The following is a 14,417-nucleotide window of genomic DNA, read 5'->3' on the forward strand; positions in this document are numbered from 1 at the left end:
AAAGATTTAATGGCAAAGCAAACCTGTTGTTAAAAAATAAAAACCAAAAAGGGGTGAAAACACCTAAAACAGTAAAGTACAAATCCAAAAATTATGAGGTTGCTTAATAAGAAAAAAAAAAAAGAAAACTAGATGTGCACAATGTTCTTGGAAAGCTTTCAATCTTAAAAAAAGATCAAAAGTAAAGCATAAGCAAGGATTCTTAAGCCTAAATATCCTTTATCATACCTTCAACCTAAGCCCCATATTACAAGCCAATAAAAACCTACTGATTTTTAGTTAGGTATATAAATCTACATTAGTGAAAAAGGTATGAGAAAAGCAAACTTACAAAGTAAGCTCTTATTTTTTTTAATTGATATGTGATGACATGTTTTCATACTTTTTACTAGATGGCATGCATGGATTAGAAATAGACTAATCACACACACACCAAAATTGCAAGAAAAAGTGATTTTATTCTTGAATACATTTTATGTTTCCTCTATGTTTGCAATCTCATGAATTATCTCATAATACAATTTAAGAATTTGTGAAACTTTGACCTAGAGTACATATATCGTGCTCTTTAACATTGTTAATTTAAGATTATTTTGCTTGACGATTAGCAAAAAGCTCAAATATAGGGTGTGTAGACACTGAATTTTGTCTGGGTTTATCAAATGAAGTCATATTTTTAGCTCTTGTTTAATAATAATAATAATATTGGTTTAATTAAAATTAAAAAATTTTTTAAAAAAAGAAAGAAAACAGTTGGGATAGGGACAGACATGGTGCCGTGCACGACAACAACCTGTTCACATGCCCCTGCCACCACCATTCCCAAATCCATCGGAGCCTCTACACCTCACCTACCCCAATTACCCAAAACCATCGATCTTACCTTGCCATGGCATCCATACCTTTCCAGGCGCATACTCTACCTGCCACCACCATTCTCGACCCTATAAAACACCCAGTCTCTTCCCCTTTCAGGCTTTCTCAAACAAACATACACAGACACAAGCACCCAAGCTTTCCTACACCTAGAAGATTGTAGTTCCTACACCCAGAATCCTTAGCTTTCCCACACTAAAAAACCCCCAAAATACCTAAACAATCCCTAAGCACCTAACCAAAAAAAATAACAAACATTCCCCTCGTAAGGAGAAACCTTAGCACCAAAGCCTTTTTGCAACAAAAAAAGTGATCATCAGTTTAAGTTTTCCAAAAAAAAAAAAGAACACAGAAACTTCAAAGTCATATTTGCTCCTATCAAGGCTGTTTCTAGCAAAAAGAAGATCGAATTTGGAAAAAAAAACATGAAGGAGAGTTTATGATAGGTTTTTTTGTATTTTTGGGTTATCGGCGACCACTGGTAACCACCACCGACGTTGAACCTCAGCGACAGCTGATGAGATGACACGACATCGGATTCTGATGAAGGTAAAGAGTTTTTTTAAGGCTGAGATTTTTTTTTTTAAAGAAGGGAAAAAATTATCTGAGAAAAAAAATTGACTTTTATATAAAAAAACAAAGAAGCAAAATGACACCATTTAAAGGGGAAAGGATCCATGTGTATCCGTGACCAAACTCGGGATCCATGCAATTGACCCATTGACCCGCCTTCTTCAATAGCCCTGAACTGGTTCAATCAAAACAGACTGAACTACCAAATCACTAAACTAACCGAACCGATCATCAATCCGGTTCAGGTATTTTTTTATTTCTATTTTTATTATTTTTAATATATATTATTTATATAATTTTTTACTTCATTATTGCTATTTATGCATTTTTAAAACTTTTAGAATTTATTGTTTTATAATAAGTAATAATAATAATAATAATAATAATAATAATAATAATAATAATAATATTGATAATAACAACAATAATAAAAAATTGATTTTAAAACTTTTGATTCTTTTTAAATTTTTTATAATAATAAAATATTTATAAAAATGCTTATAAAATAAATTAGTAATAATGAAAATTTTTCTGCCTAGATATTGGAGGGAGTATAATTATACTCTAAATAATGATAATTTCATCTAGATGTTGAGAAATTATCAAGTAGTAACAATAATAAAATTAAAAGTTGATAAAATAACAATAAATAATAATAATGAAAATGAATTAATAAATAATAATAATATTAGATTGTTATTAAAAAAAGGGGAAAAATATTAAAAAATTTTGCAAAATCATAAGAAAAAATCGAACTTGCTTCGAAAGTCCGCCTAGATGTTGAAAATTTTTAAAGATATTCATTTTTTAAAAATAATAATAATAATAAAAATAATAATAGTAATAAAAACTCTAAAACCCTCAAAATCCTAAAACTAAACTCTCTAAACTTTAAAATTCTAAACTCTAAAATCAAATGCCTAACCCTAAAATCAAAACCCTAAAACCCTAAAACCTCCAAACCCTAAAACTAAACTCTAAACCTTTCAAACCCTAAAATTGAAACCCTAAACCTTTCAAACCCTAAAATTGAAACCCTAAACCTTTCAAACCCTAAAACCTCTAAGCCCTAAAATTGAAATCGTAAACCCTAAAATCAAGACCTTAAACCTAAAAACCGAAAATAAAAAGTCTTAAAATCCTACATCCTAAACCTAAAAACTTAAAACCCCAAATTTAGTACACAATCCCAAACCATCACTCAAAAGTCACCAAACTTTAAAACCTTGGCCCATACCCAGGTTCAATACCATTCTGAAACTTTAAGGATATGTGCAAAAATCTCAAGTGGAGTAATTTGTTCTCGAATGTCGCCTAGACAATGAGATATTTAAGAAACTTTATTCCACTAGATTTTTTTTCGCAGGTCCTTAATTAGCTATAACAATGAATTGATAACTAATGAATAAAAAGTATATTAATATAATGGGATCTTAAATATAAATAGTCGCATCTAAACTTTGCCTAGGTGTTGAAGAGTCAATGTGGTCTCATTATATTTAAGAATCCATTTTTTTTAAATTGCATTTCATCATCTTGCATAATATTAATTGGCATACATACATTATTATATTATTATTGTTATTCGTTTTGCATTCCTCTATCTTTAATTTTTATTTGCTATTTGATAATGTCATCATTTATTTTCTCATATAAAAATGTTTTACAAAACAAAAAAGACAATACATATTTTAAAATTGTGATATTAAAGTAAAACGAAAATAATATTTTAAAAGAAATAATTCTTGGTACTCTGCCTAAATGTTGGAGAGTTACCAACAATCGTTTTTTATAAAGAGTATTATTTTCATTTTAAGGAATATTGTGTCGAATATTAAGTGAAAAGAGTTATTTTAAATTTTACCTAGATGTTAGAGAATTTTAAGATAATTTTTTAATTTAAAGATTTTCTCAATATTCCTAAATAAAAATTTCAATAAAAATTTATCTTTAAGTGAAGGGAATTAGTATTAAATTTCAAATCGAAATCATTTCAACCAATATCGAAAATAGCACATGATTAAATTGTACCAATTTATAGGCGTTATGGGAGTGCTAATCTTTTTCCACACGTAATCGACTCTCGAATCTAACCTAGTTTTTGTAGACTGAAATTTATCTTTTGGATAAACTTTAAACTTGCTTTTATAGTTTTATTAAAAAAATAAATTTTTGGGTGGTCAATTATACCCTAAAAAAGATTGGTGATGACTTATTCAATTTTTCTCTATTTTAAAATTCTTTACATCTAGCAGTCCTAAAATCGTTACGATAGGGTGTGATAAAAATTAAGGTTTTTTATAGGTCTTTTTGAGTTTACAATTTAGAAATTTTATTAACCTTTACTAAAATTTTCCCCTTTTTACTCATAATTAGTGTCATTTTTAGTTTTGTAGGAAAAGATGGAAGAGAATGGAATTTTAGCACAAATTGGACCAAAAATGCACAAAGCTTTTCATGGTTTGCATGAAATGAATAAGATGCAAAGATGGTAGAGACATTTGACCAAAACTAAGCCTACTCCCAACCGGTCCATAATTTCACAATTTTTTAGTGTATTCGGCCCATGCATGGAATAAGGAAAAAAGAAGTTTAAATCAAGTGAGAAATCATTTGAAATTTAAAAAAGTTTGAAAGCAAACAAAAAAGATCAAAGGAAGATTGCGAATCAATTCAAATTATGGCTGAATTTTTCCCTCTCTCTTATTAAATTCAAAATCAAATGAAATGACAATGACAACTAAGCAAGGGCAACATGGAAGCACCAATCATAAGCAAGAAAAAGCCATGCAAGTGTCCACCTAGACTCTTTCTTTCCTATTCATCATTTTAGTCTTAATCAAACTAAAACACTTTTGAATTTTAAATGTATTTGAGTGAGAATCAAAGTGTTTAGGTTTAGCCCCTTTTTCAACCCAATTCAACTATAAATATAAGTGTTTTGCTAGGTAGAAAACAAACTTTGCAGAACTTCACTCTCTTCTTTAAGCATTTTCTTTCTAAGTTTCAGTTATCTTTAGTTTTAAGCAAATTTTTTTTCCTTTATTATTTTGTCTATGGTTCTAATCCAACCATTATATTTTCTAGCCTTGTTTTTTTTTATATTTCAAGTTCATTTTAATACAAATCCATTTCCAAGTTCAATTGACAAGTTGTTTTGTTCAATTTTCTTTTACACTACTTCCCATTTTCAAGCAAAGTTTTGGTTTTATAAAATTTTCAATTTTTAGCCCTAATTTTCTATCCAAACTAAGCTCTATTTGGTCCTATTATTGCTTCCTTGTTTGTTATGCTATGCTTTGTGTTCATCTTTAGTTTGATTTAAAGTTGCAATGCTAAATATTATTTTCATGTATGATTATGCCATGCTTTAGTTTTCTATTTTTGTGATCTAGCCTATTTGATGTTTATTTCAGTTTAATTATGTTCAATTCTAATTTTAGGCTATCATAATTCAATTTATGATCATCCTTTTATGATATTTCATCTATTCATAAGTTTGTCATCTTAGATTGTATGACATGTTTATTTTTTTTATGTTATTACTACATACAATTCGTGATCATATGACATTTACCTTATGTTGTGCATACATTCATTTATTCTATTCATTTCATTCTTAGTTCAGACTTTTGCTGTGCTCATGTATTAATAGATTAAGTTCATAAATTTAAATATTTTTCTTGTTAAATATGATTATATTTTTATTTGTTTAATTTATTTTCTACCCATATTTATGTTCCTTTTTTTAAGTTATTACATGTAAGTTGTTTCACGTTTCCACATGTTTTTACATGTTCAATTTTGGATGTGACCATTTATGCTTATGATTCCACTTTAATTTCATGCCTTAATCATGTTAACTTAAATTTAACTCTTGTTTCTTTTACATTTTCCACAACATTATTTAATCTTCTTTGAATATAAAGAAAAAGAATTCAATTTTTATAATTGGCATTCTTTTTCTGCTATTATATAATCTTCATGGGAACGAGCTTTATGTATCATTTTATTACTTGATTATGATCTGTGCACTTACAATCATTAAAAGCAGTAATCAATATACATTTTCATAAAGTCTTTAAACTATAAAGAAATGCAAATCCTGAATGTCTATAAACTTCAATTTTAAGGCCTTAGACTCTAAATCTTAAACTTTAATCCAATTCCTAAACCCCAAAATCTAAACCTCCAACCATTTTGTTATATATGAAATTGTTAAATTGTTGAACTCTTTTGTATGAATTAGAGGTGAAGGTCGTGTTGGTAAAAGTGGAGTACGTAACGCAACTAACTTGTATATGTACATAAAATACAAAAAAAGTTTAATAGTTCAAAAAACTTTTAACATAAAATACATCAAATTTTTTTATGAATACATAAAATACAAAAAATGTTAACATTTCAAAGTCAGAAACTATTGACATATATATGTTATAAAATCCTAATCCTTCATCCTCTTATTTCATAAAAAAATAAACGTTGAGGTGGAGACTAAATTGGTAATGGAGATTAAGCTTTCATGTTATTGCTACTGTGGGTTAAGAGAGAGTAGGCACGAGCGATGTTACTAGGGGTAGTGCTAAATGTGATGGTCTTGTCGATGCTGGGGAGAGTGAACATACATAGTTGGTCTATACTGATTGCTATTGATAGCTATTTTATATTGATTAGTATTAGTTGCCCTTAAAGACCTAAACAATAGGTCATTTGTAGTAAATAATGCTTATTTTCATTCAGGCACATCTCAATTTAATCCACCCATAATAATACTGTCAATATATGACATTATTGTTAATATGCCATCCTATGCATTAAACAAGATAATCATTATTAATAACACATAATTGATTGAGTAAATTCTATAAATGCATAGGTCATACAAGTAATAATAAAAGCCTTTTGGTCAAGATATTTAGAGATTAGGTAAAAGGTTTTTAAACTAAATATCTATTATTTTCATACCCTTCTAAAGTTGGTTCGATAAAAAAACAAGCATAAAATTAACTATGAAAATAAAAATAAACAAAGCATAAAAATATATAAAAATAAGTAAATGAAAAAAAATGAATAAGAATAATAAGTATATGAATGATATCAAATGAAAAAAAAATGCAGTAACTAAACTAAATGAAAATTAAAAACTAAAAATCAAAAAAATTAATTAAATAGCCTAAACCGAAACTAGAAGGAAAATCATGAAAACAATGAGTATAATAAGCAAAACAAAAGCTAAATTACATCAAATTGAATACAGTCAAAATTTAAATTGCAAAACCAGTAAAAGACCTAAAGTAAAAATAGTTTGAAATGCAAGCAATGACAGAAAATTGTAAAATCTAAGCTAAAACATGAAAATCGAAAGTATAACAAAATCTAAAAATTGAATTTAAAACTACCATTCTAGCTCTAAATGATGCAAACTTAAGTTAACATAAATTGGAAATTTAAAGTTTGACTAAGGAACAAGATGAGAAAGAAAAAGAAAATAAAAAATTTTAGAAAAGTTCCATGAAGGAATTAAAAAAATTAACCAAACAACAGTTGTGCTAAAACAAAATTTTAACGATTCACAAACTGAAAATGTAGATTTAAAAATTTCTAATGAACATGAGCTTACATTGAACTAAAGCAAGATCAAACAAAAAGTTTAATACAAATTTCAACAAAAAATTTGTGCAAAATAAAGAGAAAATAGCTCAACTAGCTAGCAAACTAAACAACACTAAAAACATATAAAATAAAGCATACATTACAAATGTGATCCAAACAGTAATCAAATGCAAAGAAATAAACTGGATCAAGCAAAAATTAACAAGTAAACAAGTAAAAATAAGAATATTCAGTGAAAAGAAAGCAAACAACTCACTTAAAGGAAAGAAGAACCAAGCTTCAACTTGAATTGCACACTTGATCTTTACTGCATGCAGGATTTCAACCTCAACTTACAAGAATTAACTGTATTGATTGAGAATGAATTTGATGCTGATTTTTTACTATGTTGAAGCCTATGAGTAACAAAACTATGAAAAAAAATTATAGCAAAAAAAAGGTACGAAATGATTGAGTTCTAATTAAAACATTGCAATTAAGTCAAGTACAAAAATATAGAAACAAAATTGAGATCAATGGTAAAACTTGAAGATTTAAGCTAGAAATCAACAAATTTGCAAGTTTCATTGCTTAAATCATTAAGAACACTGAAAAAAAACTTGAAAAAATGTAAAAGTCCAATCAAAATCAAAAGAAAAACATGAAGATCAAGGGCTGTTTGTTTGCTAAGAAAGTAAAATGTAGTAAAAAAAATGTAAAAAGTAAAGAATAAGAAAAATAAAATCCTAAGCTAAAGTCTTCCTAAAATGGCTGGCTCTACTCTTATTTATAAGCAAGTGAAATGGTGAATGAAGCCTCAAAAAACCTCTCTAAAATATTAGTGAGCTTTTAAAGACTTATCTTTTCCTTACTTCTGCACTTTATGCATAGCTGTTTAGCTTTAAAACTTTTCACTAGTATGTGAGCTTTTCTTCATGCATTTTTACCATGCCAAAAAGTTTTTTTTATAGCCAATAAGAGCTCTCCAAAGTGCCAACTCATGTTCTCTTTAAAACCTCCTTTAAGTTTTCAAAAGATGGCACCAAAGTGTATTGGTTACATAGCCAACTTCCAACGTGTAAGCTTGCATCCTTGTTCCCTCTTTTTGGTATTAAATGCATCCATTTATTCTTTAATTTTTCTACCAAAATTCAAGTCATAAATGAAAAAAATTTATGCTTATAATGTTTTAAAAAAATCTAGAAATTTACCATATAAAAATTAACTTTCAACTCACTAATACACACATTACCTTTCAAGCATGTATTAAAATCCTAAAATGGTACTAATGCATAATTGAGCCAAGAAAGATAATTCTAAGTGAAGATTATAAGAATCAGGACTTGAAATATGATTTCATGAGTTCATTTGAGCTCAAGAAGTTATAAAAAAAAGGGTAAAAAAAACTACCTTAATAGGCAATGAAGCACAATTATACTAGTTATGACATTTGCTAACATTTACCACCATAAATCTACCAACATGTGTCCAAATTGTTCAAAATTTCTCATTTTCTCTATGTGTATCTACACATGAGATAAATGTGCATTTATGAGTAATTTTATCAAAAATTTTAAGGAACAAGACTAAATATGAATTAAATTTCACTAAAAATGAGCAGTATAAAACTAAAAGTTTTAGTGCAATCAATAATTGCTATCAAACTCAATAATAACAAATAAATTGATTGCTTATAATTTTACTGCTAGGCTCCTTGTCAACCAATAATGATTGAAATTAGGATCTTCATTTTGGATCCTGAATGTGTCGATGTGAAATTGATGTATACCAAGTATTATAGTCAAATGAACATTCAATAGATGTCCAACATTATTGCCCTCGATACTTTTCAAGCAAGACATACATATCCCATTTCTCTCATAACTAGTCTAAAAGGTTGTATTCAACTTGATATGTAATAGATGATGAACCTTGAATGACTTAAGAAAAGTTTAAATGGGTTTTAGGAATTGATTGTACAAAACCAAATTATCATAAAACCATTTTCTGGATGATATGGCTTAACAACACCCTGCACTTCAAATACTAAAAAAAAAAAAAATAACTAATCTCATGTATTGGGTGCTACTATTATTGTTTTGCATAAGGTTCCCAACACACCTCGGTTGGTTGTAAGTTACATAGATACTCCTATAGTTATTGTAATTGATTGAATATGTGCAAGGTTCCAACATAGAGCATGAGGTTGAGTATCAAAATATTTCAATACAACTACAAGATCTAACGAAAGAAAATGCTCATAAATCTACACCTACATCAAATACATGAAGTATCATTATTCACATGTCTGTTTCTATCAAATAAAAGAATAAATTAGACTAAGATCATATAACTATATTTATATATATACCTAAAGAAAAGTCATATAACAAGTAATTTGGTAAATGTCAAACCTACTGGCTACCCCAAACTGCATGTACAGATATGTCAAGTAAGTTGTTTTGTAAGCATATCTACCAGTCTAGTTAAATCTCTCAAGAAGGATAAATATACTTACGAATACCTTATTCCCATTTTGCCAATAAATAGTGTACACTCTAAGAGATAAAGTAAAAAAGTTGCTTACACACTGTACAACTCAATTAAAAGTTATATTTATATTATTTTTAAATCTATCCCACAACTATTATAGTTTGATTGTTGCACCATGATAGAATTTGGTCTCATTGGTTGTTTTAGCCTTTGACACTTTAAAAACTACACAACATCATGTTCAATCGTCACATGATTTTGATGAGAAACCATAACTTTCATGACAAGTATGTCGAGAATGGTGGACATATCATATAGTGTGATTGTCATTTAATCAAATGGTAAATGAAAGGTGTTCGTCTCAGGCTATCACTTTTCTACAAATATAAACACTATCATATTATTAGACAAATGATAGGCATAATCGATCAATGGCTACAATCATGATTGAACAATGTATGCATGAATAAGCTAGCTAGAAGCATCTAGAGGTCACTACTATAACTTTGCCCCATGGTTGATCGATTTCAATGTAGCTCGCTCCAATAACAACAATAACAAATAGAAACTAGTTATTAACTTTACAAGTATTAAGTGACAGTAATAAATCATAAGTATGATCGTAATTGACATAGCCATCTTCATCTTTATCATTCACATCATCTTCATCTTTATCATTATGCTACTAAGTGGGAGATCTATCCTTAAGAATAATATCATGCTTTAAGGGTCATTAACTAACTCATCTACATGTTCTTGGACTCATTGTCTCCTTTTAAAGGTAGTCGAATGTGTCAAAATGTTGATTGTAGTACGTCCCCACCTCCACCAACACCACTTCCTTTTGTTTGTGTCATATCTATTATTACATAGAACAAATAGTCAACACTTTATCTCTCAGACATTTTCATTCAAGTAAATTTAAAGCAAATATATAAATTAACCCTACATTGAATGTGTATTATATTAATAGTCAATACTATATAAATTTGTATTACTATAGGTATTGAATTGGAGTTTCTAGATATATGAATTCGAAAGCTTTTAGAAACTTTTGAAAATGTAAATCTGAAAGCTTTTAGATGTTTCTATATTTGTACTTTCGAAAACTTCTAAACATTTTCAAATTTGAATTTTCAAAAATTTTTAAAAATTTTCAAATTTGAATTGTCAAAAACTTTTAAAAGTTTTTAGTATTTCAAATTTGAAAATTTAAATATGAAATCGATGATTTCATACACAATTTCAAAAGCAAACACTATAACAGAATCAATGAAATTAAAGAACTTAATCAAAATTAGACAAAAGCAAAGACAAATTACTTTTAAATCGAAGTAATTTGATTAATTTCAAAACTTAGTGATTCTAGTGTTAATTTTTGGGGTTTAGGGTTTGAAAGTTTATGATTATTGAGATAAATGGGCAAGGGGCAAAAATGGTGTATAAGGGCTTAGGGGTAATGGGTGGATTAAGTAAAAAAATGGTTTTTAAATTTTGAATATAGGTTGTAACATGTATTGGGTATATAGAGGAAAAAAAAGTATAAATAAAAGCACCTTATATATATCATAGATACTATTTCATATAATTGAAATTGAAGATTTGAATTTAAAAAAAATAAGTTAATGTCATGAATGTGATACTATTCTTAAACTATAGTAAAGTATTTAATGTGATACTTAAATTTTAAAAATCTCTAATATGATACTTTAATTATAAATTTGTTAATTAATACAATATTTGAAAAATTATTTATCCATCATGTATCATCATTTCAAATTAATCATATTGAGATGAATATCATATTAATTAATAAATTCATAGTTTATATATTATATTAGAGATTTGAAAATTCACGTAACACATTAAATATTTTATTTTAATTTATGGACATTTATGACATTAATTTTAAAAATATTAAAGCAATGGGCCTTGTTGGGCGGCCCAGACTCCTAGAAACGGATTGTAGCCGTGCGGCCCATTCTGCAGCTTGCAATCGCAAAGGTTCTTTCAATGACCAAATAGTCCTCAAGCTTTCCCTAATATTCCCCATTTTCCTGTCTAAAACAACTTCTTTCCCAAGACAGCTTTCTATTAGATAGAGAAAACAGCAAAAAAAAAGGGATAAACTCAAAAACCTCAACAATCAAACCTAAACCAGATCGAAGTAAAAATGGAGTGCGTTTTCGGTCTAGTAGGCAACGGCTTCGCCATAGTAGCGGCGGACACATCGGCGGTTCACAGCATCCTCGTCCACAAATCCAACGAAGACAAGATCATGGTCCTCGATTCTCACAAACTCATCGCCGCTAGCGGTGAATCCGGCGATAGGTTCTCCCTTTTTTCTTTTTCTCTGTATAAATCTACGTATATGTTTCATTAGTTATTCGTCCTAATAAAATTTAATTAAAAATATGTAGCTTTTTTTTTTTTCCTACAGAGTGCAATTCACAGAGTATATACAGAAAAACGTGGCTTTATATCAGTTTCGAAATGGTATTCCTTTGACAACTGCTGCCGCAGCCAATTTCACTCGCGGTGAGCTTGCCACTGCCTTAAGGAAGGTATAAATTTTACTTTTTTTTTTTTTTTTTTACAGTTTCAAATTTCAATTAATTGTTTTGACTTTTAATTAGGGTTTTAATAGTTTTGTATTTATGACTAATTGATCATTTCCCTTGGTTTTTGTTAAGTTGGAGTTTTGTAGGATTTGTAGAAAGTTTTTCAATTTTTATTTACTTGCTTTTTAAACTTGTTTACTGGCGACGATAAATGTGTTTTGGAAAAAAAAAGTGTTATTTAGGGTTGACACTAGTTACAATGAGTATTTTGCGTGTTTTAAAGGTTAATAGTTTGTGTTGGAGTTGATATTAGCGATAATCTGTTTAGCTTTGCTAGATCTCTCTCACGGTGCATATTTGAAGAAGTGTTCAGCCTGTGATATAAATAATTTTTTCTACAACAATGTAGGAAGAGCTTTTAGGTTTCTAGAATTGGCTGTAATACTGATTACAATAAGCTCTTACCATGCCCTGAAATGTAGTGCAGCCTATTATGTGTTTTGCTCCCTCTTTTACCAGAATTGGTGACAATAACTCCTTTTCTCCCTTTATGGCATAACACATTGAACTAGGGATGTATCGTTGTTAATGAGGGCTAAATTTTGATGATCGAGCTGAAAGCATTATGTAGAAAGAATTGAGCACTTGTTATGTTTTTCAATTATTGCTGTTTGTATTGTAAAATTATAGCGATTTTTGAGATTCCTGGGTAATACTAATTACTTTTAGGGACTAGGTGAACGTGCTGGCCGGTCATTTTTTCTGATTAGCTAAATGGTTAATTTTGACCTCTGGATTTATTTATGATGCTTAAAGTTGCTGGATGCTAAGTTACTTAAGAGGTTATCTTATTCATCTTAACCCTTAGGTTTTATCTGGCACCCTTTCAGAGATTGTGTTTTATTTGTGACTTACTAGATTCATTTAAAATGGTTTAGTCTCCCATTCCATATGTTCTTGAATGAGATTCTTCTAAGGATATTCTATTCAGTTGAAAAATAAAAGCAATTGCACCCAGTATTATCCAGTGCTGTCAAGGCGCATGCCTAGGAGTGCCTAGGCACTAAGGCATAGTTCCAGATAACAAAAGTACCTCAGGCCCTTTTGGGTGAGACATACATGATCAGGTGCCTGCCAGGTGCACCTAGGCACACTTTCTTGCAAGGTGGTAAGTGCAAAAAAGCCTGCCTGATTGACGTTCTCTTGCATTTCTTTTATCTGGTCAGCTGCTGTGTTGTGGTGTGCAGTGTGCTTGTTGGTCATTGTGGTTCTTCGATCTTGCAAATTCTAGTTTTGAAGAAGTTCTTTCTTAGGTTGTCTCTGTTTGTTTTCCTCTTAGCTGTGAGTTTAATTTTCTGACCTTGGATCAACCAAATTTAACTAATTAATTAATGAAGAAAAGTTAAATCAAAGTATATATTCTCAAGCCTTGTTGTAGATATGTGACGTGCTTTTACAGGAATAAATGTTATTGAATAGCATGTGACTCAAAAATTGATCTTCAGTTTCAAGTGGTTGGTAATTGCACCAGGTATATGTATTCTTGTTGCTTTGGTAAGTACCTTTAAATGCACCTAAGATATATATGCGTCCATGCATGAGACAGTTTTTTTATTTCTGTCCTGCATGCCAAGGGAATTCTGAATTTGTGTCCTGCTCACCTGCTTATTCTTGTTACTGCTGTTGTTAACAATGGCATTTGGTTTTTCCAGAATCCATACTTCGTGAACATTCTTCTTGCTGGCTATGACAAAGAGACAGGCCCCTCTCTGTACTATATCGACTACATTGCTACACTTCACAAGGTTGATAAGGGAGCATTTGGTTATGGATCCTATTTTTCTCTCTCTATGATGGACAGGCACTACCACAGTGGCATGACAGTGGAAGAAGCCATCGATTTAGTTGATAAATGCATAATGGAGATAAGATCGAGACTTGTTGTGGCACCACCAAACTTTGTTATCAAGATCGTTGACAAAGATGGAGCAAGGGAGTATGCCTGGCGTGAATCTGTCAAGGATGCTGCGGTTGCTTCAGCCTGAAGATTTTATCCTGGATTTGCTCTTCCATTCTGGTTGTTTAATTTGCACGAACCAATAGAAAACATTATGTCTGAACAGCCAAAACTTAGTATAAAAAACTATTTACCCACCATCTGTTGCTTGAATTGATGTTCTGAAAGGGAAAAATTTGGAATTTAGTGATATTTTATTTTGAAGTGGAAATCTTTGAGCGGCCAATCTTGTCTCTTGTTTGATTATTGCACGTCTCTGATTCAATTTTGGGCTAATTACCTTTGGTTTAAGCTGCAGACACCTA

At 29.6% G+C, this 14,417-nt stretch overlaps 1 protein-coding gene across 1 annotated transcript; it reads left to right on the forward strand.

Annotated features, from left to right (window-relative positions):
• Positions 1-11,614: 11,614 nt before the first annotated feature.
• LOC111279852 (proteasome subunit beta type-2-A-like) lies at positions 11,615-14,338 on the forward strand. The gene is made up of 3 exons (XM_022866915.2): positions 11,615-11,865; positions 11,975-12,098; positions 13,808-14,338. Exons 1-3 carry the CDS (start codon positions 11,708-11,710, stop codon positions 14,138-14,140), a joined length of 615 nt encoding a protein of 204 aa, XP_022722650.1. The 5' UTR covers positions 11,615-11,707; the 3' UTR covers positions 14,141-14,338.
• Positions 14,339-14,417: the final 79 nt, after the last annotated feature.

Source organism: Durio zibethinus, chromosome 27 (assembly GCF_047325235.1).
Source record: "Durio zibethinus cultivar Kanyao isolate XHJ-2024 chromosome 27, ASM4732523v1, whole genome shotgun sequence".
In the NCBI taxonomy this organism is placed as follows: domain Eukaryota; kingdom Viridiplantae; phylum Streptophyta; class Magnoliopsida; order Malvales; family Malvaceae; genus Durio; species Durio zibethinus.

What these genes read in the sequence shown, in the direction of transcription:
- LOC111279852 (XM_022866915.2), top strand. Translation starts at nt 11,708, where the DNA reads ATGGAGTGCGTTTTCGGTCTAGTAGGCAACGGCTTCGCCATAGTAGCG. An exon ending in AGCGGTGAATCCGGCGATAG is followed by an intron (nt 11,866 to 11,974) that starts GTTCTCCCTTTT and finishes TTTTTCCTACAG; the next exon opens with AGTGCAATTCACAGAGTATA. An exon ending in TTGCCACTGCCTTAAGGAAG is followed by an intron (nt 12,099 to 13,807) that starts GTATAAATTTTA and finishes TGGTTTTTCCAG; the next exon opens with AATCCATACTTCGTGAACAT.